Raw genomic sequence first — 24,229 nt, 5'->3', positions numbered from 1 at the left:
TTGGAGTTTCGTAGTACCAAATTTCAGCGAAATCGTTAGAACCGTTTCCGAGATCACAGAAATATATATATATAATATATATATATCCATCCTAAAACGGTTCTGTGTTCCGATGAATTGAGAACTCCTCCCTCTTTTGATTTTGATTAAAAAGCATATCTTTTTGGAGTGATTTGGTTGGTTCTAAAGATTTGACAATTTGTTTACATTTTAAATCATAATTTTCGCTTCCATTCATCAAAACAACGACAACTCGTTTGACAACTTTTATCTTACTCTAATTATACTACTCCCTCACTCTGTTGTATAGATACATCACAACCATCTGTAGAGCCTTTTAGTAAAATTATTTGTCTATGGTCGCCACAACACAGAATGAGTTTCCAGAATTAGCCGCTTCATGGCTGTGTCGCTGCAGTCGGTAAATGAACGTTTGATGTGGTGTTTGTCAAGATTGTGCTTTAGTGTGTTTACAGTGAATTATTCCACAATAGTATAATCCTTATTTAGGTTAAAGCTTTTAAGGAGTAGATGAAGGTAATTTTTATTCAATTAAACGTAAATTGTGCCCCCAATGAGCTGTTAACTTCGGTCGCGAATTCGCGCTTGGATTGGACGACGTCTGCGTCGACCCATCTCTTTATGTCAGCTGTGTACCAAGATGATACGCATTTACGCGGTTTTACTTATATTAATGAATTAAATCATGACTATTTCTCCAAAGTAGACACCGTATTATAATCAGATGCTAAACGTGACGCTTACTACTGTACTATTCTTTAGGCTTTCCTACCCAACGGCGGAGGTTATGGAACGGTTCTATTGCCCTTATTTCGCAAATGAAGACAATCGTTTATCAAACAAAGTGTTTTTAGCACCCCTAATGACCGGTGCTAATAAGGTACTATTATCATAACTATACGAAGTGTATTATCTCATTGAAAAGTATTATGTATATGTACAAACAAACTTATCAATGTTTACAGAGATTATTGTTGAATTTAACGTATTTCTTTACTGGTATAGCGAATTAAGTAGTCAGATAATAATATTTTTGTAGTTTAATGTAGTCAACCTTATTTTTATTCCATAATATGTAATTACCATCAGTACTGGTAACATCATTGGTTATGAGGTTGTCTGTCCTTCAAAAAATAGGATAAGTTTTATTGTTGGATATGGTTGATAATTGCAGGGATAGTTGCTACACTAATTCATCCTAATTTTACACCAGTAAATGTCATGACAACTATCATTTATCTATAAACTACAACTGGACTAGTGTCATCATGGCAGTGAAACTCATCATTATTCCAACATTGATATCACTAATGTGAGGTATACAATTAGAATAGGTACATTTTTATTTTAGTCACAATACTTACAATTTGTTTTATCAATCCATCTCTTTCATCATATTGGCTCAAATCAAGTTATCAAAAAAATAAATATAAATCATTTGTGACAATAGAACAAAAAGGTTCGCTTTATTTGTATGTCAATAATTGATTTCTAATTGTATATTTATGCCTACTGCATCTTATTGAATGTGGACTCAGTCGCTTTTTACCTTCATGTTTTATAACATATTGTAATGCAAATTTCGAAACCCATGGTAAATATTTGTGCATGATGAAATTGATGAAGTTTTCATCAATGATTTTTGTAACAAATTATCAGAGAATACATACATTAATCAAATAAATTAAAAGTTCATTTTTAATATTTGCAAGAATAGTATACTAAAATTTTTATTACAATTTATTCAATATTGAAATGTTGCATGTATCAAATAAAACTTTATGTAAGTGCAATTGCATTTGGATTAACTTAGAGCCATTATAACCTGGCCAATGGTGTAATAAAAATCAAACTTGACCCCTTATTCTCAACGACTGCATATCAAAATTTGTCCAATTAGTTTTATTTTGGCAAATTTATTATTTTATATGCAATTAGAATAGGGCCCAAGATTTACTATTGGACAATTTGATCCCTGACCCACTGCGGCATTTTTTCACATTTACTCTGATGTTGATGTTTTAAAAAAAAACATATTAATACATTATTAAAAAAAAAAAACAAAATAACCAGAAGCCTCTTAATGTCTTGGGCCTTCCACATCCAATTGCCCCCAGCTACTTTTATTATGTTGTCAGCGCGCACCAGTGGCCTTTTTCTTTTTCCATCTGGGCCTTGCATTGTTGTAAGGTCCACCTCTCGTCCTGGAGTCTATTGACATGGCCAGCCCATCACCATTTTTGTTTGTGGGCCTAGCTTAGTGCATCTGTAATCTTGGTCTTATTTATGATTATGGAAAGGATGATGTTCTCTATTTTTCTTATTTTAAACATACTCTGTTTCATTCCCCTTTGGCAGTAAACTATCATCCTTTACACCTTAGATGAGAATTTCCATGTTTGACATGCATAGATTAAGGTTGGGAGAAAGTTGGTCATTGGCATTAAATTGATTTAAAATATAAAATTATTATGACATTTACTGTTAAAACATTCTATGGTGTTTAGTTGTACATCTCTTGGTCAGTAATCCACCATTTATTGATGACTCTTGCTTGCCATATACCATTGTCACTAGTTGTTAGAAGCAGATAGATATTTGGACATTTCAGCTACACTAAGCTTTAGTTTTGATGATGTAGCAAGATAAAGTTTGCTTTCCCATTCTAGATTTTTTAAATACTTTTAAAGTACAGTAGCATCTGGTTAGTACAATCATGTTTTAATATGATTTCATGCGTAATACACTATTTTATACTGGTCCCTGCAACTTGTTTTTATAAATTTTTATGTTTAATACACTTTCTCACTAAGATGTGTTTTTAGTGTGTTACCTTTAGAATTTTATTCAGGATTTACTTAATAGTTTTGTAAGTAGTCAAATAATCCTCACCCCTGAACTTATAATTGGACATTGCTTCCAGGTGACGGTATGTCTCGCAACAAAGACAAGCATGAGGGCGCAAGCGGGCGCACTTATCATATCATGTCGGAGGCGGAACGAGCGTCAGGCCGGCGCGGCGGTTGGACCTCGCTTGAGGTATGTTGAATCTTTTTATAAGGACATCCTGAAAATTCTCATAAACATTGTATTAAAGGGTTTATGTCCCAGAGTTTAAACACGCCATTATTAATCAGCTAATATAGTATACAGTATACCTAACTATAAAGGCATGCACTGCAAAAGCACCTTTACAGGCATCTACATAATAAATAATTACCATTCTTAGGTTTGTCTGAATCCAAAAATTATCTATGTCCATATTATCAATCAATGAAATCAATTTGCTATTAAGTACCTAAAAAGTTATCTGTTTCTATTCACGGTTTCGTTCGTAACACTATGGTGAAATTCTGCATGAAGCGTACCTATACTGCACGTAGTGCCTTACTCAAAATAAGAATGCCTACGAATTCGCATTGACCTCGGTAAGCGGTAAAATACCTACATACGTATTTAGGCTCGATTTTTGAAAGATCCGTTAGGCCTTATTTCATTTTACGGTACATACGCTATGTATAGTATCAGCATTGAGGTCAAAGGCATCTAAAGATTACGATTTTTTATATCGAGTTTGCACGATTCTGCCGTGATCCAGGAGCCCTCCTGTATTTTCATACAACTATACTATTATTGTTTTAATAGAATTAATGCAATCATTTATCACTCGAGTCCTAAAGCTCTTTTAAAAATAATATATTTTTATAATTATAAATAAATAAATAAAATAAAAACCGTTTATTTCAGATCACTGATCCATACCGACTATTAGTATAAACTTAAAACTATGTTAATTAGGTACTTAAGAGAAAAATAAAAATAAGAAAATATAACTAAAAACTAACATGTGTGGAGCGGAGGGGCGCAGGTTGTCATACTTTATTTCGCTCTCCCAATTGCCACCTCCAACACGCTGCTGCCGCGCACCCGTCTCAGCATGGATGCGATTCTTTTTCGCCTAATGGCAAAAAAGTCATCTACTCGTGCCTCAGCGAACATGCCGGACGCGCTGCTGTGCTTCGGCAGCCGCAACAGCATCCTCAAGATGTTATTATATTGAACGCGCAATGCGTTATAGGCTCGTTGTGTAAACTTTACCCACAGGCTGCACGTGTAGAAAGTCTGACAGTAAGCTCTAACGAGCGTCAATTTAACTGATTTATTACACCGTGCGAACCTGCGAATTAGCAACATTTCGAAATAGTACCTGCCTTAACTATTCGAAGGAATGAGTGAATTTGACAGAAAATTTGGTTAATTCCAAAATATACATTACAGCAATCTTACGATTCCTATGGTCACCAAAAAAGTAATATTTAGCTATTCACTGCAGAAAGTCACTGGAGCCAGTTCTAACGGGTTTTGCCGAGCCTTGATCAAATTTCGATATTAATCCTAAGTCTAGCGAACACGATATCACGGCGAAATGACAATCTAAATGAAAATATTCTTGATTTTTGGGTGGTGAAATAACAACCATTATACATTCCAGGTAACAGGAGGTGTCCGCGCCCTGGCGCCCCAGCTGTTCCAACTGTCGCACCTGACTGCGCTGTACCTGAACGATAACTCGCTGCAGCGGATCCCGCCCGACATCAACATGCTCGTCAACCTGCACACCCTCGACGTGTCCAACAACAAGCTGAGGACGCTGCCCGCGGAGCTCGGCGATCTCATACAGCTAAGGTACCTTAGTTGAAACAATAAGTTAGTAACTACTGTAACTGGAGTAGATGCACCTAGCATTAACGAAAAAAAAATTAATAAATAACATGACAGTACTAACATACACGTAAAGCGTAGCCTTCGAATTTATAAAAAGACAACGCCTTGGATCATGCTAAAACCGGTCACAAATTCGATATGACGTAAAATCACGAAGTTCTTTGACCTAATGGAAGATGTGATTTTCGTTACATTGCGGTATTTGGTGGATCGACTGAATTCATTGTACTCTGTTGTTAGACTAGTTAGCTATGTATCGGATATTGCAAGCAAGTTCTTGCACTGTCTAAATAGGGCTTAAAGACCAAATCTTTCCGATACTACCATTTAAACAATAAATGGCTGTAGAATCTCCCGCATATGAACCACAACTCACAACGTAGGGGGCTTTTTACCAGCATCGAAGATGTATGATACGAGTTGTGTACAGGCGAAGAGCTATGTCCATTAGCATCGAATCATTGTCAAAGGGTGAACTATCACAACCCAGACCTGCGCTGTCCACTACTATCATAAATTCACTTCATCCCCATATATCAATATCATCAATCGTTAAATGTCTGGTTGGTCTGCTTAGCAGGTCCACGACCACCTCCGTTGATGCTAGGAAAGGGATACTCAAATACTCATATCCTGACATATAACAACCTCACTAGAGTAGTCAGAGCCAGTACAGCGTACAAGAAAGTATCTATCTATCGAAAGTGGTCCGGAAAAATAGTAGCAGGTAATATGTGTACAAGATTATTAAAACAACAGTTTGACGAATCTTCATTGCAGACATAAAATACCCTACATTACAGTGATGTAGGGAGCTTACGTTAAGAATAAAATAATTGTTTTGATCTACACTAAAACCTTACAAATGGATCTTATCGACGAGTTTCCGCTAGAAGACGTGATACAATTTGCCATTCGGCAGTTTTTGATTTAAGTTGCTCTTTTTGTTCTGAAATATTTACTCTTAATTAAAGCTTTCATTAAACAGTTAAACTATTTCTGTTGATTCGGAGAATCTTACCTATTAGTTCGAGATGTATTTCAATATTTAGCAACTGAAACTTATCGACTACCGAGGAGATTTTGCAGTGTTTTGTTCATAATTAATTGCAAGAAGTAAATCAAGACCTATTCTGTCATTTATCTCGAAAACCTATATTGCGATTATTACTATTAATTAGTTGAACGTAGAAAATGATTCGGTGCTACTTTTTTCGGACCACTCCTTAGATAGCTCTTTATTGGCACACCTTATTAGATCTATATTTGGACTACGCAAATTTGACCATATTTCCAACTTCCGTGCCCAGCTCTAGTGGCTCCCTATATGTCTTCGTCGTAATTCTCATATTCTCACTCTTCTTTATAGCGTTCTTTTCAACCTCTCTACTCCCCCATATCTTAAAGAGCGTTTTATCTATCTCTCCTCCGTCAGGCCTTCACGGAAATATCTACTTGTTCCCCCTCCATCCTCTACAAAATATTATACTGACTCTTTCACTTTTCGAGCTGTTCGGCTGTGGAACAGCCTGCCCTTAGATATTAGGTGTGCGAAAACTCTTCAAAGCTTTAAAACCCTACTGAAAAATCATTACTTGTCTCTTTCTTAATGTGCCGCTGTGTTATATTATGTATGTATGTATATTTAGATATGTATCTAATATTTATTTATTTTAATATAGGTATGTATTGTTATATTTATATGTTTATTTAAATTGTAAATGTACTGTATGTATTGTCTGCTTAATGTATGTGTAATTTTCCTATTCCTCTAATTAATTCGTACACTACATGTTCTAAAACCTTACTGTTCTTTATATCCTGCTACCCTAAGGTTGTCTGGAAGAGATCGCTTACAGCGATAAGACCGCCTGTTGCTACCTTTCTTTACATTGTAAATCAGTTAAATTTGTTTTCTTTGTGGTGCAATAAAGAATATTTACTTACTTAGTAAAAGATGCAGCTTAAAGAAAACCAATTGATTGAAGATACTCGTAGAGGCAGACAGCAGACGGTCTTTTCGCTAAACATCGATCTAGGCTAGTTTACCTCGAATGTTTTATCCACGATAAAGGAAAATAGGAAAGCCAAAAAGGTAAAAATGTAAACTCTCGTTAGCAAAGGACTGGATATGGGGAACATGAAACTCCCGCTTGCTCGAGTTAATTTCAAGTCCCAGTTGTCTGAAAGGGAAAACTTCGCGTTGTCTTGCTCTCCCACAGTTATGTTATGGATATTCTTTTTGGTATTATGGAGAAATATTTATAAAATTAACATGTAAAAAAATAACGTTAAGTCAATCATCTAAAATAACCACATAAGCGCCAAAGAGGCCTTTACAGGCTCGATCCTCCTCATTTTGGCGATTTTCCGGTTGCATCCTTCTTAGGCAGCAAGCATTTTCTCTTGCAAGGAAGGGAGACTCCTTGGAAACGTATTCCCAATTAATTGGCACAGGCACGTGTTTCTACCCAGAGGGCAAAACTAGCCCTTATTAAAATTAATTGGTAAAATACCTATTGGTAAAGTATCAAATGATGTTTTGTATGCAAGTTCCAAAAAACTCATTGGTCCTAGCCGGGGTCCAAACTTGCGATCTCTGCGATACGTGCGACAAGCTTCGTAGGCAGATAACAAACAGGTGTGGTTGCGGAAAATCCTATTGTTTATAAATTGGTTAAGTTAATTTGTTACATATTTAACTTCATTCATTGACGCAGATCAATGGCATTTGTTTTATTCACATTTTTTTTTTTTAATTTTACACCTAGATGATAGATTTTCTTCCAAAAAGGAATAATAAATTGCGTACAAATTAACTTTCTCTTCTATTCTATGGCAACAGAGTAAAAAAAATGCTTAGACAAAATTGACATCGATTCATATCGCCGAATAAATTCTAATAGACATGGTTTTGTAACGCGTTTGTTCAGGACTTAGTAAAATCAAATCATCAATCCATAGTCCGTGATCACTTGATTAGAAACGCAGGCCTCGTCAAGTGGATACAAAAACAAATCAGCTACAGGCTATGTAAATTCTAATCAATGAATTAAACTCGGTTAAGGTGCATTTATTTTATGAACATTATTTTCATTATATGAATAAATATTTTTCTGATATGAATGAGTAAGTGTCGAGATCGATACACATTATTTACTCTCGGGCAGGGATCGGAACCGGTTTTTTGCAAAAACATCGAAATAACCATATATTTCGGTTTATTTTATACTCTAAATGTAGGACTCAGTTGTGTTTTCAGATAACGACTTCGTATTATTAGATTGCCTAATTAGAAATCAAGTAATTAACAAAGAACGAAAAGATACCGTTTTCGTTCCCATACAAAAAATACCGGTTTCCGATCCCAGCTCTCGGGTCATTTTCGTTCTTGACAATCTTGACTAATCCATTTATATAATGATTTAGTGTCAGTAGGAACATAAAACCGTGATTTATGATCCGCTCAGACATTTCATTGGACTCTAAATTAGATTTTCTCAAATACATTGTTACATTCTTTTTAACCTTTACCGACATAATTATATTGTTTTTGTCTGTCTTTTTACTCTCTCTCTCTGTCACTTTTTCTTCCCAGCTACACCAATTAGGAAAGTCCGAATGAAGGCGGCGAAAATCTATTGAGAACCTGAACAAAAGACAGACGCCACGAAGTGAACAGAGCTTTATTGTAGCTGTTAATGACTAGTCGAAAACAAAATAACCTCGCAATTACAATGAAAATAAACTGTAAGGAGTTGGGAATAGAGTTTAATTTTATAAGTTAAGTTGGTATATAGACGAATAAGTGTCGCAACTGATGGGACCGATTTTCATTTTGTTTCTGTAGTAATCTGGAATAAAAATACGTAAAGCGGAGTTCAACAAAAAACATAAATAATGTAAACAAGTATGACAATGTATGTTAGCATTTCATGTACAACCTTTTACGATGGTTGTTTTCATTGAAATATTCATAATTAACATATTTTTTAACTAGTAATTGATATAAATAAAAGGTTCAAGTTTATTAACTGTTGATAAAATCATGGTTGTCCACAAAAAGTGCGAGATTACAAAGAAATGAAGGTTAATTGGTTTGTTTACATTATTTGTCTTTTCTATTGAACTCCACTTTATTTATTTTTTATTTCAGGCGACCAGTCATAATATGTATTAGTAAATTGTTCCATATGGGATTATTGTTACTTTAAGGTTTATCAGATGCATTTTCATATCAGATCATTTTCATATAAGTCTGAATTTCTCATCGCATTCAACTCGTATGAAGCGATTAAATCTTATTTTCTAGCCGCTACAATGAAATGAACTTCCATTGTGACATTTGTGACGACCTGTGGCCTAGTGGGTAGTGACCCTGCCTATGAAGCCAATGGTCCCGGGTTCAAATCCTGGTAAGGGCATTTATTTGTGTGATGAGCACGGATATTTGTTCCTAAGTCATGGGTGTTTTCTATATATTTAAGTATTTATACATTTTTATCCAATTTTCTATATTATACAAGGTGCCCGCGATGAAAATTAAGCACGTTAACCTCCTGAGGTCATAAGAAGGAATAAATCTTATAAAAGTCAAGTGTTTTTTTTTTTACTTTTTGTATGTTTTTATACATAAGTACATGTTCTTTAAAAAATATATGGATTAATATGAATTAGTACTATTTTTTTCGAAAAAACTAGTCTATTCAAAGTGTTCCTTGTCACTTTGATATCTGTCAATAAGGACGTCTAGACTAGGTCCCATAGTGGCGACATCGCCATCAAAAAGGCGTTATGCAATGAAACACAATTAAAAAAACGATTTTTTTAAATTGGTATTAACTCTGAAACTAGGCGATTTAAAAAAAGTTTATATGACATTTTTGTCTGTAAATACGATTCGGAATATACTGTTATAATATTTTCGTTTCCTCGTGGGTACCGTGTATATATCGTAGTCTAAGTACCTACTCACAACACAAGCCTTATGGAGCTTACTGTGGGACTTAGTCAATTTGTGTAATAATGTCCTATAGGTAATATTCATTTCTTTATTTATATTATCTGAAGGGCAAGAGTTAATAGGCTGTTACCAAAGATCTAGTGATTGTATGTGTCTAAAACAAAGTCGTGCCTCGAATTTGACAGGTGCTTTATATAGCTCTATATGGCTCCATAGAATATGCGGTGAGTTTGGCTGTCAAAAGTTGATGTTTGAAAAGTCAGTGACCGCAAGAAATATGCCCTGTACACACTGAAAAAAAAACCTGGTACTGGTAACCAGAATCTGGTTAGCTGTACTATATTGTCTTGTTGTATATGTGACGACAGGACGCTTTGTAAACAAAACCAGACCATTCTGGTTAAATTAAATTTGTTAATTCTATGAAGCGTATAGTAATTCATAAAGTGCAGAAATGTAATGTATACCCATGCACCCTAGTAGTGGGTATAAGACTTTTAGTAAACCCAACTAGCCGGCCTGTTAATGGTTACTAAATAATACAGTAACATGTACGTTCCTGTCCTGTTGTTATAACAAGGTATTTAGTTTATGTAACGGAACGATTTGTGCGGTGTACTGGTTTTATATTGTTCACGTAACCAGACCATACTAGTAGTAGGTATAAGACGGATTGTAATGGTAACTAAATAATACAGTAACATATACATGCCTGTTGTGTTGTTATAACAAGGCATTTAGTATGTGTAACTAAACGATTTGTGCGGTGTACTGGTTATATTGTTCACGTAACCAGACCACACTAGTAGTAGGTATAAGACGGATTGTAATGGTAACTAAATAATACAGTAACATATACATGCCTGTTGTGTTCTTATAACAAGGCATTTAGTATGTGTAACTAAACGATTTGTGCGGTGTACTGGTTATATATTGTTCACGTTACCAGAACGCACTGTGCTAATGGGGCTTCTAAACGGGCCATATGTTCACTGCAATATGTGGCCGGCAACTATTGGTGGCCGGCCACATATTGCAGTCAAAATATGGCGCGTTTAGAAGTCCCTTCAGCACAGTGGGTTCTGGTTACGTGAACAATATATAACCAGTACACTGCTCTTCTTGTAAATATAGATCTTTATAAGCGTGTGCCTAACAAAAAATTGAGTTCATACTTCACCCAGCCAATCTGTTATATTAGAAAAGTTGTTTTGAGTAACCAGTATCAAAAATTTGGCACATCTAATAGTATAAACAACAGCCCTCTCAGACCATTGGTCAACCTTATGCCAATGCAATAGGATTAACTGGTAAATTAACTTTGTCGATGGTATCTATCACGTCACAACTTTTGCAATAAATAGACTAGCCGAGTGTATGGACACAAGTCTTTAGTATAGTACACGCAGTATAAAAAAAACCCAGGCTAAAACTACCAAAAATGCTGTTGTCTTTTTTTATGATTATGATCTAATAATACCTATACCGATGTAAAATATCCATTGTTTGGCTATTAAATTTAATAGACATGTGTAAAGTATCTCTCAGTCACGAAATTCATAAACAGAGAACAGCATTTCGCTCTTTAAACTTAATTACGTGTTTTACAAATGGTAGACAATTTAAAAGTAAAATAATACGAGTAATAAAATCAAACGCTTTATTATTGGTTTTCAAATTATAAAGCATCTTCAAGAACAGTATGAATTGGGTCTAGCAGGCTAGGCTAACAAGACTGACCCCCACGAGGGATTTGGTTATACTTTTAGGTAGAGTAGTGGCTGCACCTGAGAACATAATATCAGCCTTCGATTTTCTTTTGAATCAGATTTATTCACGATTTTGTTAAAAAATCAAGGGTAAACTTTTATTTCAGCTCAAAGCTCAACCAAGCCTGCGAGAGAAACCATATACATAACGTATGGAAGAGGATATAATGGGGTTAATAATGAATATTTTTACATCATATCCTTAAACTTAGATAAAAAAAAAATTGTCATTATAAATATTTACATCATATCATATCAATAGAATAGTAGTAGCAAATGAGCGGGTAAGTAGGTATAACATCGTCTTTTGTTCATTATAAAATAAATCATTGACATTTATCAATGACATATGTCACATACAGTGTTTTTATATTTATATAGGTACAGATTACATAGACTATACTGAGCAGCTTTTACTGTATGGCCAACCCCAAATATCTCAAAAGAAAATTTTCTGACGAGTCTGAAGTGGACATTATGTACGGGGGGGCAAAAATGTTTTGAGATTTCGGTGTTGGTCCATAGCAACAGTTGCTGAGTATGACCTAAGTAATTACCTCGTTCAATATGATTAGACGTTGGAATAATACTCTGTATATACATAACATATGTCATTAATCAATGGTCCTACCTACTAATGTATTACATACTCATTTGCTACTATTACTCTATTGATAATATTGATATGATATAGTAAATGTTTTTTTGACATGACGCATGACATTTGAAAATATTTTTGAATGTATTACGTTATTTGGTAGTTGTGTCTCCATAAGTGGCAAAAAAAATTACCGAAAAAACGTTTTTTTTTTTTTCACAACTTTAAGGAAATGATGGTCTGTAAAAATATGCATTATAAGCCCTATTACATCCTCCTCAATACGTAACAAAATCGTGAATAAATCTGAAACAAAAGAAACTCGAAGACTGATATTAGACATACACAGTGTTCTCAGGTGCAGCCACTACTCCACCTAAAAGTATAACCAAATCCCTCGTGGGGGGCAGTCTTGCTAGATTAGCCTGCTAGACCCTTTCCTTGCATATTGTAGTAAGGAATGTATGGATTATCAACGGATTATCAGAGTATTAAAAAAAAAAGGAATCTTCTAACAATCATTACACTGATTAACAATCTCTATTGTTTTAATTGTGACTTAATAATCATTTGATGAAACGAACTCGCCATATGTCAAGTGTAAAATTTGTACTTTCTTATTAATAAAGTCAGGTTGGGTAAGTAAAGCATAGTTTTTTTGCTCCGGGAAATTGAAACAGTATGAAGATTCCATACAAGTATTCCACTTATCCAACTTGACCTTGTGTATAAATCATTAAAAAAAACGGTTTGCAGTAGGTACACAGCAACCATCAGTAACATCCGGGCAGCTAAAGTGCTCCAGAATATCTAAACATGTACTCCCCCAAACATGAGCACCGAGGCAATCAGATATTGCTGGGGTAACTGTAAATAACGTGCTGTTTTAGAAATGTACGAATTAGATATTCTATGAGCTAAATAATAAGTATAGTGATACTGTTGCAGCGGCGAATAATAAATCACCTTTTGCTATATACTATCAGAGAGAATAAAGACATAAGAGTGACAAAGTCTAACAACATTTTGATGCTAGGTTCCGTGGCGCCACCTTTTCCATAATCCACTTAACTGCCACCTTTAACTGTTGACTAAAAAATGGCGACACCTGGTGTCGGATAGCAAAATAACGTCTAGGTAAGTTCGCTAGGACTTTTTCGTGAAATTTCACTCTATGTCTTTATTCTCTCTGATACTACGTACAGTCAACTTTAAAAAGATGTATCCACTTTTGGATCTTATTCCAAAGCAATAAGTTGAAAATATGGATACATCTTTTTGTAGTTGACTGTACATATATAACAAAAAACATTTATGAATAAACCACTGCATGAAATCAATTATCCTCACCCCTCGCATAAAAGTACTATTATTACTGAGGTGGAAGACATTTACAAATATTTAAAAAGTTGTACCGACAAAATAAAGGTGATATTTTATTGGCCGGTACTGTAGTCTTATAATTATATTGAAGACCTCAGAGTAACGTAAGTTGTTCTACTGTCACGACTACGTGTCATGGTATTTGGGACATAGCTATAAAGTTTGTCGTACATGAAAAATTCAGTCTCTGCATTACTCTTAATAACTACAAAACAACAAAGTCTTTCATCAAAATACTGTGTTTCAAAAAGGTTTACCTCAAATAGTATGTCATCATTGCACAAAAAAATGCTATTAATAGAACCAAAAATAGGCATCCCATCGTTAACTACATCTAACGTTAACACTAAGTTGCAATTGTACCTAGTTCCGCTAATAATCAACCAATTATACTCTTCAATAAATGCAGAGTTTAAATTTAATTTGTTCATAATTTTTTCTTTTATATTGTCATCTACTGGCCGGTTATGTCCCATCTGTACTTTCTTTTCAAGGTGTTTATTGAGAAACAAGTTATTCAACTTTAGTTGGTGCCTAATAGCTAGAGATTTGCAAACGTTTCTTCTATTGCTAGATACATTTGCAGAAAGTTTTGATAATCGGTGCTTAGCTTCAAACCTCATTGACCAGATAGATACCAATGGACCAAATTTTTGTAACATATCATGATAATGAGTTAAGAAATGAAATTTTGGTGTTAACGTTTTGTTAGTAATTCGTAAATATAATTTGTGGTGTTCAGAAATTAATAACTTAAGAAAATCAATAGTACCTTTTTGCAATTGATTAGAAATCACAATGTCAAGTATTTTTCTAAGATGTAAATATAGCTCCCAAAGGGTATCATTCGTTGGTATCAAATCCTCTACTAGCAAACTAAAATACCTTACAAAACAAAGCATTTCCGATGCTGACATTTTAATGGACTGATTACGAAGGTGTTCTTGAAGTATACAGGGTGGTTGATTGCTACGATCAGGTCCATAATCAAAACAAGTTAATCTTCCATTCAATGTATCTAATGAGAATAATTTTAATTGTTCTATGTAATAATACAATATAAATGACATGTCGTATTTACAAACACCTTCGAGTAAATCGTGCATTATATCTACCCCCACGTTATTGATAACGGAAAAACCATCGATATCATGCCATACACATTCTTCTTTGATGCCCGTCTCTGATACATTTCTTTGGTTTAAATCAATTAAATATTGTTCCATCGTACGATACAAATCACGGTCACATTCATGAGCATACCTTAGGTCTTCTTTACGTATCTTACAAATTCGACATGAAAAGTTACTAGAAAAGGATTCAGTAAAACCAATTAAGCTATGTAAACCTAGATTGTCACCCAAAATCACAGCTAATTTAAAGAAAACTTTACTATGCGTTCCATCGGAAAAAGTCAAATCGATTCCCTGGCGACTCAAAAAATTTAATTCTGATATTATAGGACCAAAAGTTACTCTATTTCCAAAATGTTGACGGTCGAATGAATGGAAAAGTAATGCTAAGAAAATGTTCTGTAGCTTTGACAAGTAGTGCGGTGGCAGACAAAGAATAGATATATATACAGCACCTAGTTTATGTACACCAGCTCTGCTACCAAGAGGATTACCTACTTCATAATCGTCAAAATATAGTCCAAGGGGTAAAACAATTTGTCCACTACAAGAAGTAACCATTTTTCGCCATTCAGAACCCTGGACTATATTTTGTATAACGTCACAATTGGAAGATTTTAAATCATTATAGTGTTGGGTAATCTGCTGATAGTCGTTACTTGATTCTAAAAATTTTTTTAATACATGTCGAAGTGGTATGAATTGGCCTGTGGATGTAGTAGGTACCAATTTAAAACTATTATTAGCATAGCTGGTTTCTAATCTTTGACCAAGAACATATTCTTCAGGCTCTATGTAAGTACCTTTTTCCTTGAACAAAGCAAAACGTACATGTTCAGATCTTACATCTTCAAAAGAATCACTAAATTTATCTAAATGGCTCTGCAAACGTCCAGCCCATTCGGCAGATATTTGCCTTTGCGACAAACACTGCGACAACATATTTTGAAGAGGTTTTATTACTGAGTCGGAGACCAAGGTATTCATATTTTCAGTAACATATTGAACTACATTTCTGGGGATCAAAGTATTGGCATGTAAATTAGCTGTGAATTTAAGTACAGAACTCTCAAAATCTATCGCCGTTTGGGCAGTGCCTGAATCGTGAGCTGTTGACAAATCAGAAAACTCAGAAATTGCTTCGTTACAATTATTATGCTGAATCAGATTATCAGAATTAAAGTTGTTTACATTTTGATGTGCGTTAAGGTATTCGGCATCATCACTAATTGAGGTATGGATTTTTAAATGTTTTTTAAATGAATTAATTAAAAAATATTTTCTATTACACCTTTCCTCAGCACACTCATAATAATCAAAACTATGATTACCATGCATGTATTTGAAGTGATGGCATAAGTCTTTTATAGAAGAAATGACCAATTTGCATATAAAGCACTTAGGCATTTTACTCAAGTAAATGTAAATCAGCAAGTAATGAGTTAACCGAAACAAATTCTTTGTCATAAGATGTTCTTATTTTATAAAACCCTCTCTGTATAAACAGCCAAATAAGTTCGCTTTCAACCGGATATTTACAATTCAGTGCTTGGAAAGCTTTAAAACACACATCGACCGCTTGCATAATGGTATGCATAGTGTAAAATGTATTATCCACAACAACAAAATACTGCTCAATATGTTGCAAATTTTCACCTACAATAAATATCGTAGGTTGGAAAGTAATACCATATTGTAGATATTTTTCTCTTCTTTGTTTGATGGTCTCATTTAAGTTCATGTATCTTGTAACATGGGTAATAAACCCATCCTTAGACTCCTGTTTTGAAGGCCTCCAGCTCCTTTTTTTTGGTTTCTTATGCAGAGGTTGAGCAACTAGCAGCGTCAGCGTAAATAATGCATTAATATTATCAGCTTCTTCTGCATTGACTCCTAAAAACAAACAAAATAAGTTTTTATTAAGGTGATGCATTGTATAGACAAAATTGGTGATTGTTAGGTATATTTGTCGTTTGTGTGTGTAGCCGGTAAAGAAAACAAAGCACGGCCCAAGCCGTTACCGCAGGCTGCACCAAGACAGCCGCCACGCGCCGGCGTACTAGAGTTGCGTACTACTATCGCAGTGTGAATAGTGTGATCAAGATCAAGCTGCGTCTAACTCACGTGTTTCAATACAGCACAACACGCCGACGGCATGTTAAAAAACCTTAAGTGTAAAGGCAATTTTTAAATATATAAGAATAGGCGCGGCCATTATTTATATAAGAAAAGGCCAGCAAAAAGTAATTAAATATTGTTACCTTGGAATTTTTCTCTAACCAACTTATGTTTGCTGCTTGCCAACTCGAAAATAGATTTTTTTGACAGCATGAAGTACTTGTATAGATTGTCTGAGGTCCCAGGGTACATAGTATCGAAGTCTATAGTCAGCAAGTGAAATCCTGTGGGTTTCTTTAAACCTGGATATTGTGCCATATATTCTGTTACAGTCATGTTTTTTGTTTCTTCAAGTCTATGTTTTGTAGTAGTTTTCCATTTTTGTTCGAGTAGTTTCCACGGCTCAGTTGACGCTTTAATCCAAGCCACATCGTCCGAAACGTCCTCTGAAAAGGAAAAAAATTATATCTGCTCATATTTATAAATACAATGCTATAGCTCTTGTCAATATAACAGTGTAAGTACAAGCTGAAAGTACACATGAACTGGAAGTGCATATGACTAAAATCGATTAAGATAAGTTGACAAAAAAGTAAACAATATTAAATTATGGAGTCTATACATCTCTGTAATACTAATAATTGTAACTTAATTTTTAACCAACTTCAATTTCATTTAATTGGCTGTTATACAACAGTGTATTAAAAATATTACAATGTATGTATATACTTTCATATTACTCTCGTCATATCATTATAATATTTAAGCCTGACATGTAAGAGTGCCCACGAAGCCTATTGCATAAAATATATTTGAGTTTATAAATAAGTCAGAGTTGATTTTACCTGGTTCAGTCTCTTCATTAGTTTCAGTGGTAGAAGATCCTGGAGTACTTGTATGTGACATTTTTCTCGCGGCAATACGATACTCCCTTTTTCTATTTTGCAAACAATCATATAGCTTTCCCTTAGCACATCTTCTGATTTTCAATTTCTTGTTGTTGATGTACGGAATGAAGTATGTGCTTATGTTCTCTTTATTAAAAACTTCTTTGATTTGACTGGCCATATCAAACAGAACAGAACTTGGAATATTGGTTTTTGAGGGGTCATCCCCAAGTAAATGTTTAATTATTATGTTACATATCCTTCTCCTAGAGCTGCTGCTCAACAAACCGTCGTCCTTGTGCAGGGAAAGTATAATTTTGCCCTCTGCGCTTGACTGCAGTAAATCCAGAAGTTTCTGAAAACCAAAATATTTTTTAATTGCTGTACTCTATTATGTCAGCATGATGAGATACATACATCTACTGTAAATTTTGGTTGACACCCAAAACTGTGAATAGCACCTGATGAGGGGCTAAGGTACTTAAATAATCAGATTGGGATATTTAAAACCCTAAACATCATACTATTAGATGATTTATTTTTCACCTCAGAAGCTCGAAAATGGTTACTTTTTTATTTGAATTCAATGAGCCAAGTTCAATTTTAGCTCACTTCTTAAGAGTAAGGTAAAACGATTTTGCTTACTGTTCCATACTAACACTACTATGAGGATAAGTTGATTAATTACCACAATCATCATCTTTCTAGCATCTTGCATAGGCTGATAAAAGAGCTTAAGGATAGTTTGTGAACCTAATCGCAAGAAAGGTTGGTGCAGGCACTAGATTTTGCAAATAATGATATTCAATATCTAGGACCAGTAGCACCGAAGTGACAATTTTCTCACTGCTGAGGTGAAATGTTTTATGTACAACACAAGATCAAAGTTATTTACATGCATGCTCTTGTGTCCATCACCTTTCACGCACTTGGGACTCAAAATTAACACTCAAAACAAAAACGAACTTTGCTCTCTTGTTGTACAAATAACTAATTATAATAACTATATAAAGAAACTGTCTGTCAATCTTGTCACCTTACAGACATAATTCACAATACACTGCATATTCAAGTAAACTTTCATATGTGCTAAAAACCAAACCACAAGTTATTTTTAAAAGTCGCTGAACAATCGTCTCGTTTGAGAAGTAGAATCTACGTTTTCATTTTTTGCTTATGTTACAAGCGGCACTTTGCCATACCTACAATTATAATGGGGTTTTTTCTACCTCTAGCCATATTCTACGTAGTGATTAATTAGGCCATACTGACTGAACTGTAACTTTTACTATCAGGCAAACGTTGAAAGTTAAAAAATTTTTTTACCCCCCATACAAAATGTTTACATCTGATGATAGAAGTCGAAATGTATGAACTAGTAGTCCGCTTCGAACGAAGAACTCGCTTATTGACCAGAATAGAAAGACCTCTCTGCTAATTGCTTGAGGGTTTTCTGGCTCCATGCAATCTGTTCAAATTCGAATGGTGAAATTTGGTGCGCCTCAGCTGTAATCCTACCAAATTTCATAGATTGGAAAAACTATACTCAAGTTATCAATTCGTTTGTTCAGTATGGCCTAACTATCACCACATTCCATATGGCTACCAATAAGGAAAACACTACCTTATTGTACTTACGTATTTAATCACTTTATTGCACCTAAACAAGTAAAATTAAATTAAAAATCTAAAAAAAACCCAACTTTGAAACGGCTGAACCGATTTTGATTGAACATGTCTACGAACCACCACTAGAAAACTGGCTTTCAAATAAAAAAACCGCATCTCAGATCACCTGTTTAGGAGCTACGGTGCCGCGGACAGACAAACACAATTAGCGGTCAAATTTATAAACCCCTTTTTTTGGTCAGGGGTTAAAAACAAAATACAAGTATATTATATAAAATATTTGCACAAAGGCGAACTTATCCCTATAAGGGATATCTTCCAGCTAACCTAAAAGAAAATGAGAAAGGAGTAAATAGTATGAAGTGACACGTACATTATCTTTACTTTGTTGTATCCCTTCTTGTTTATTTTCTATAACTTTCAAAGGAGAGACTGGATTTGGGGTATCACTGTTCGCATTTTCAGGTGCATCTTCTGTATTCATCAATGTTTGAAATAATTCTATGTTTGTCATTTCAGTTAACGGATTCCTATGCTTTTCTTGGAGTATATCAACATCCATGTTCATTACTGAAAACTGGCATAACAAAACAATAAGTTAAAATTATCGTGTGGACATTTTACATATTATGTGGAGTCTATATGTGAGAGTGGTTTTTCTACTTTAGTAACACTGAAAACAAACTCTTACCATACCAAATTTCGTTCATATTGGTACAGTGGTTTAAGCGTGAACAGATAACAGACAGACAGACAGGCTTTCACATTTATAATCATCCCTTATAGTTCACAGGGGTAATAATGTTGAAAGTTGAAAAAGGTTAGGAACCCACTGACATAGACAACATTTTTTCTAAACCTATCGAAAACTAAATGCATCATATTTAAAAGAAGTAATAGCATGATTAACTGATGTGTGTTGGCCATATTTCTAGTTAGATGAAATATACATTTCTAATTAAAAATAATATAGGTATATTACAAAAATTTTTTTAGAAGTAAAAATCTGTGATCTGAGCTACAGAAACCCTCTAGTTGATGGCAGCAGAATTTAAAGTAAAATATTGCTAACATTTTAAGTAACTATAGTATGTTCTTTATGTTTTAATAAAGGTATTAAGTTAGCTCACCTGTCCAAGAGCAATAGATTTCCAATTTTGAAAATTTTTTTGAAATATGGCTCTGTCACCAATAGTAGGAAACAATTCCCGTATCATGCTGTCATCTAGTAAATTGAGGCAATCTACAGATATTTTGTTTTCTGAAAAAAAAAAACAGTAACTGCACATAAAGTCAAAAACGGTATGTTGTTTACACTGTTCGCAGACCACTACCAGTACCTTCAGGGACCACTAGTGGTCTGGGAACCACTGGTTAAGAACCACTGTGTTAATGGCTTAATTAATTTCTTTAAAGATGTATTACATTATTATTTAGGTATTATGTACCCAATATATGATGATCATTGAAGTGAAGATACAGTGTATATCAAACGCAAATATTTCCAAACTCATGTGAACAAAGTCGTACATATGTAAAGGTGAGTAGATGTTGTCTCATCACAATGGAATATGGAAGGTTCAGATTAAAGCAAAGCTGATAATTTAGTTTGCCCTTGACTGTAGGTACTACGGTCTAAGGTTTGTGGTTGCATCTCTATCATATGCCAAAGAAAGAAAAATGCAGTTGTAGCCTAAGTAGTGACATTGTCAATTTATACCTACGCAAAACCGTAGCAAATGACAGTTGAATGTAAAGGTTGGCGGTCATATGTCATGATGTCACTATTTTTTTAATTTTAAAGTTAAAGTAGTGTCTCTGGAAAGTAAATTATTAAATTACTTCTTTAATTTTTTGATTATTTAATCACAATTTGTTTACTCTTAATTTGAAGTCCAAAATAAATTCTACCTACTTATAACATAATGATGGGTCCATATTGGGTTGCATAAAAGTTTAAGTCATATCTTTGATACGCATAACAGTGTCATAATCATCATTGCGCATACAAATTATTTTAAGCTTTGAAATTAGAAAAGTTAGCAATAACACGTTCATAAAGCATACATAGGTTATATTACATAGTTACATACATAGAGATATTTTGTTGGTAGAAAAGCACGTGAATTCTATTTTTTTTATGATTAAGGACACCGCCTGTTCAATACGCTATTAGAAATTCGAGCACGTGTTGCTCATTCATATAATGGGCTCGAAATCGGCCGAAATCGGCGAAAATAAGTAAATATGTTCTATAGGGACCGTGCGCGTTGGAGGGTCTGCCATCTTGTGGCCTGAATCGGAACAATAAACATGTAAATTTACACGTCACGTGTTTTGTTGTGCATGTTAGGTTCTGCCATCTCGTGGGCTACATTGGAACAATAAACATCACATTTACGCCTCGCGCCAATAATCTAACGGCTCCTGTGCTGCCTCCTATAGTTCATGCACGCTCCCTATAGAGGTCACTTTTTTGAGATAAGTACTTGTTGTTTGTTTGATTATTAAACAACCTAGTTAGAAAAGGCAAAAGAATTGCTCAAGCTACTTGTTTTATGAATACATGAGTTATAATACCACTCCCGTCGATAAATGATATGGATAAAATGCATAGCCATCAAATGACGCCATTATGTTACAGTAAATATGGCGTTTGTCGTAACGCGAAATAATTATGTAGATATCAAACACAAACTAGGTAAGTACAACCACACCTCGAGTATATGGCTAAAATTATTTTGCAGCGGAATTGAATACAAAGCATTCATAATTATTTATTAATAATTAATACAGGCGAGTCATGACAAACATTAATTTCGGGCATAACTTCAGCTTTTTACTTACTTTCGAAAATTTCCATGTATTCCTCGAGGTTCCATGTGATTAAAAGTTTTCTTACATCTTCGTCCATGTTCACAAGTTTTTAAGCACACTTTTACAATAAAATTATAGACATAGAAACACCACCCGGTACAACGAACGAAAGACGCTGGCGCAATGGCCGTTTCATGTGACATGCGCAATTCCTTTCTCCCTCCCCCGCCCCCCGCGCAAACACCGTGGTGTTGGCACAACTGTTTGATTCGTTCAGAATACAATGCATTATAGTAACCATAACATAATAATTTGTAACGTGTACACTCGCATCTTTATTTTTACATATCAATAGTTAGTGTTACGATGCATATATTAAAGGAGACAAACGTTTAATATTTACAACACTTGCATCTTTACATATACAACAAAATTGTAAGCAGTACTAAATTGCATTTAACTAGAATTAAACAGTGATGTTTAAAAAACAAGTTTTACACGATACAACATTTTTTGTTATTACTACCAGATTTTAGTAGGTATAACTATATTTTTAACTACTATACGTTCTGGTAGTATTGTAGAAAAATATTTTTTTCGGTGCAGCGCCATCTGTTTCGGATGTCAAACTATGGTGCACGATTATATCTTAGTCTTGACCTCTCTATTACAATCACTCGTTGCTATTACTGAACCAGTGACCTCAATCGTTTTCCCTTTCATCACGTCAATCAAGTCAAGTGCTGACACTGCAACACCGGCTGCAGCAAAATAACTTCGTAATAAATTTTTAAATAAAGGAAAAAAATAATCTTCTCGGTCCAGATACGAACTCGCAGCTCTGGGACACTACAACCACCAATTACATCTGAGCTACCGAAGCTTGCCAGACCAGCTCGAAGTAATTATAAGGTTGGGGATATTATTATTGACAAACATACATATGAAAATTTTATTTGCCAATTACCCAATTTTAGTTAATCAGAAACCGGAAAAAAGATTTGTAAATACTTCGCACGAATTTCTCACTGTCTAACAAAATATAAAAAAGTGATAGACAGGCAGATAACGACATTTCGATTGCAGTTTTTCGCGATAGGCCCTCTGATATCTGACAGCGGGTTCCCTATCTTTGGCATATTTTTTTTGTAATAATTCTATTCTGCATAATAACTTTAGGCATAATATACTGTTAGCATAAACTCACTTGGTAAGTACTGGATAGTTGCGCATACGTACACTACGCATAATTTTTATTGATCGAAGTATCTTTTGGCATAAAATGTATGTCCAAATTGAGACCTCTGAAGTCCGAAGAGAGATCTGTTTCATTTCGCATAATTATTTGTGTTATAATTTACTTTTGCATAATTCGCTATTAAGCATAAACTACTACAAGCATAAAATCTTATGGCATAGAAAAGTTTTGCATACTTGCAAGAGTCATATATGTTTGTAGGACGAATATTATTTGGCAGAAATAAATTTGCCGAATGTTTCGCAATTCACGACTAAATGAAGCTGTTGGGTGTGGATAGATAGATAGAGCAGCTCTTCCGCCCTCGCGTGACGGAGCACGGTCACTACACTCGGCTTCGCAGCTTCGGCTTGCGAGAGCTGCTCGCCTAGCTCGTTTTCGCGCTCCGTCACAGCAGGCGAGGCTGCGCACGTCTTAGCAATTGCTCTCTAGGGGTAGGACAGACAAGACCATGTGGCTAGCGGGGTGCTCTGATTCGGGTTTAGGTGACCTTTTGATTTAAAAGGATTTTTTTGCAAATCAGCTTTAAAAACGGGTGATAATTTAATTACTTGCTATTACAAAGTGACAGTTTAAAAAACAGTTCTACCAAATGTACCTATCTTATGACAGACGCGTTTTAGGTCATACACCTACGAGTATTATGCTAAACAGATTATACCAATAACGTTTCGGACAATTGAACAAACGCAAAATAAAATTATTCGTATCAAAAGTCGGCGAAGATAATTACCTATAGTCTATTTAAGATTTGGACTCGCAAACATTCGGGTTATAGTATATTATATACAAACAAAGCTTTCTGCAAATTTACGTCGTCGAAAAACAGTTCTACCAAATAGGTTATGCCAGATGCGTTTCGGGTCACGGAAGCTATGCCAAATGGACGGAACCCCTGACAGCGGGAAACTCACGAATCATGATGTCC

General features: G+C 34.7%; 2 protein-coding genes across 3 annotated transcripts in view; one reads left to right on the top strand and one right to left on the bottom strand.

The window, feature by feature from the left end:
* The first annotated feature begins 95 nt into the window (after window positions 1–95).
* LOC133516349 (CCR4-NOT transcription complex subunit 6) overlaps window positions 96–24,229 on the top strand; it is a 195,366-nt gene continuing 171,232 nt past the window's right edge. The window contains exons 1-3 of one of the 2 annotated variants that reach the window (XM_061849254.1): window positions 96–537; window positions 2,945–3,060; window positions 4,514–4,707. In XM_061849254.1, coding sequence (XP_061705238.1) covers window positions 2,953–3,060; window positions 4,514–4,707 — 302 coding nt within the window. In that variant the 5' untranslated portion in view covers window positions 96–537; window positions 2,945–2,952. The remainder of the gene's footprint in view (window positions 538–2,944; window positions 3,061–4,513; window positions 4,708–24,229) is intronic. The other variant, XM_061849255.1, reaches the window with a different exon arrangement.
* LOC133515966 (uncharacterized) lies at window positions 12,745–22,243 on the bottom strand. Its single transcript, XM_061848620.1, has 6 exons — window positions 22,074–22,243; window positions 20,357–20,487; window positions 19,600–19,803; window positions 17,556–17,952; window positions 16,854–17,156; window positions 12,745–16,485 (listed from the first exon to the last, which is right to left on the bottom strand). Exons 1-6 carry the CDS (start codon window positions 22,138–22,140, stop codon window positions 16,001–16,003), a joined length of 1,587 nt encoding a protein of 528 aa, XP_061704604.1. The 5' UTR covers window positions 22,141–22,243; the 3' UTR covers window positions 12,745–16,000.

This window comes from Cydia pomonella, chromosome 3 (assembly GCF_033807575.1).
Source record: "Cydia pomonella isolate Wapato2018A chromosome 3, ilCydPomo1, whole genome shotgun sequence".
NCBI lineage: Eukaryota > Metazoa > Arthropoda > Insecta > Lepidoptera > Tortricidae > Cydia > Cydia pomonella.
This window is presented reverse-complemented; position numbering and strand designations above follow the sequence as displayed.

Coding starts and splice junctions, on each gene's coding strand:
- LOC133515966 (XM_061848620.1), bottom strand. CDS start 22,140: ATGGACGAAGATGTAAGAAAACTTTTAATCACATGGAACCTCGAGGAA. Junction 17,953..19,599: donor TACAACAAAGTAAAGATAAT/GTACGTGTCACT, acceptor TTTGGTTTTCAG/AAACTTCTGGATTTACTGCA. Junction 16,486..16,853: donor GGTTAGAGAAAAATTCCAAG/GTAACAATATTT, acceptor GTTTGTTTTTAG/GAGTCAATGCAGAAGAAGCT.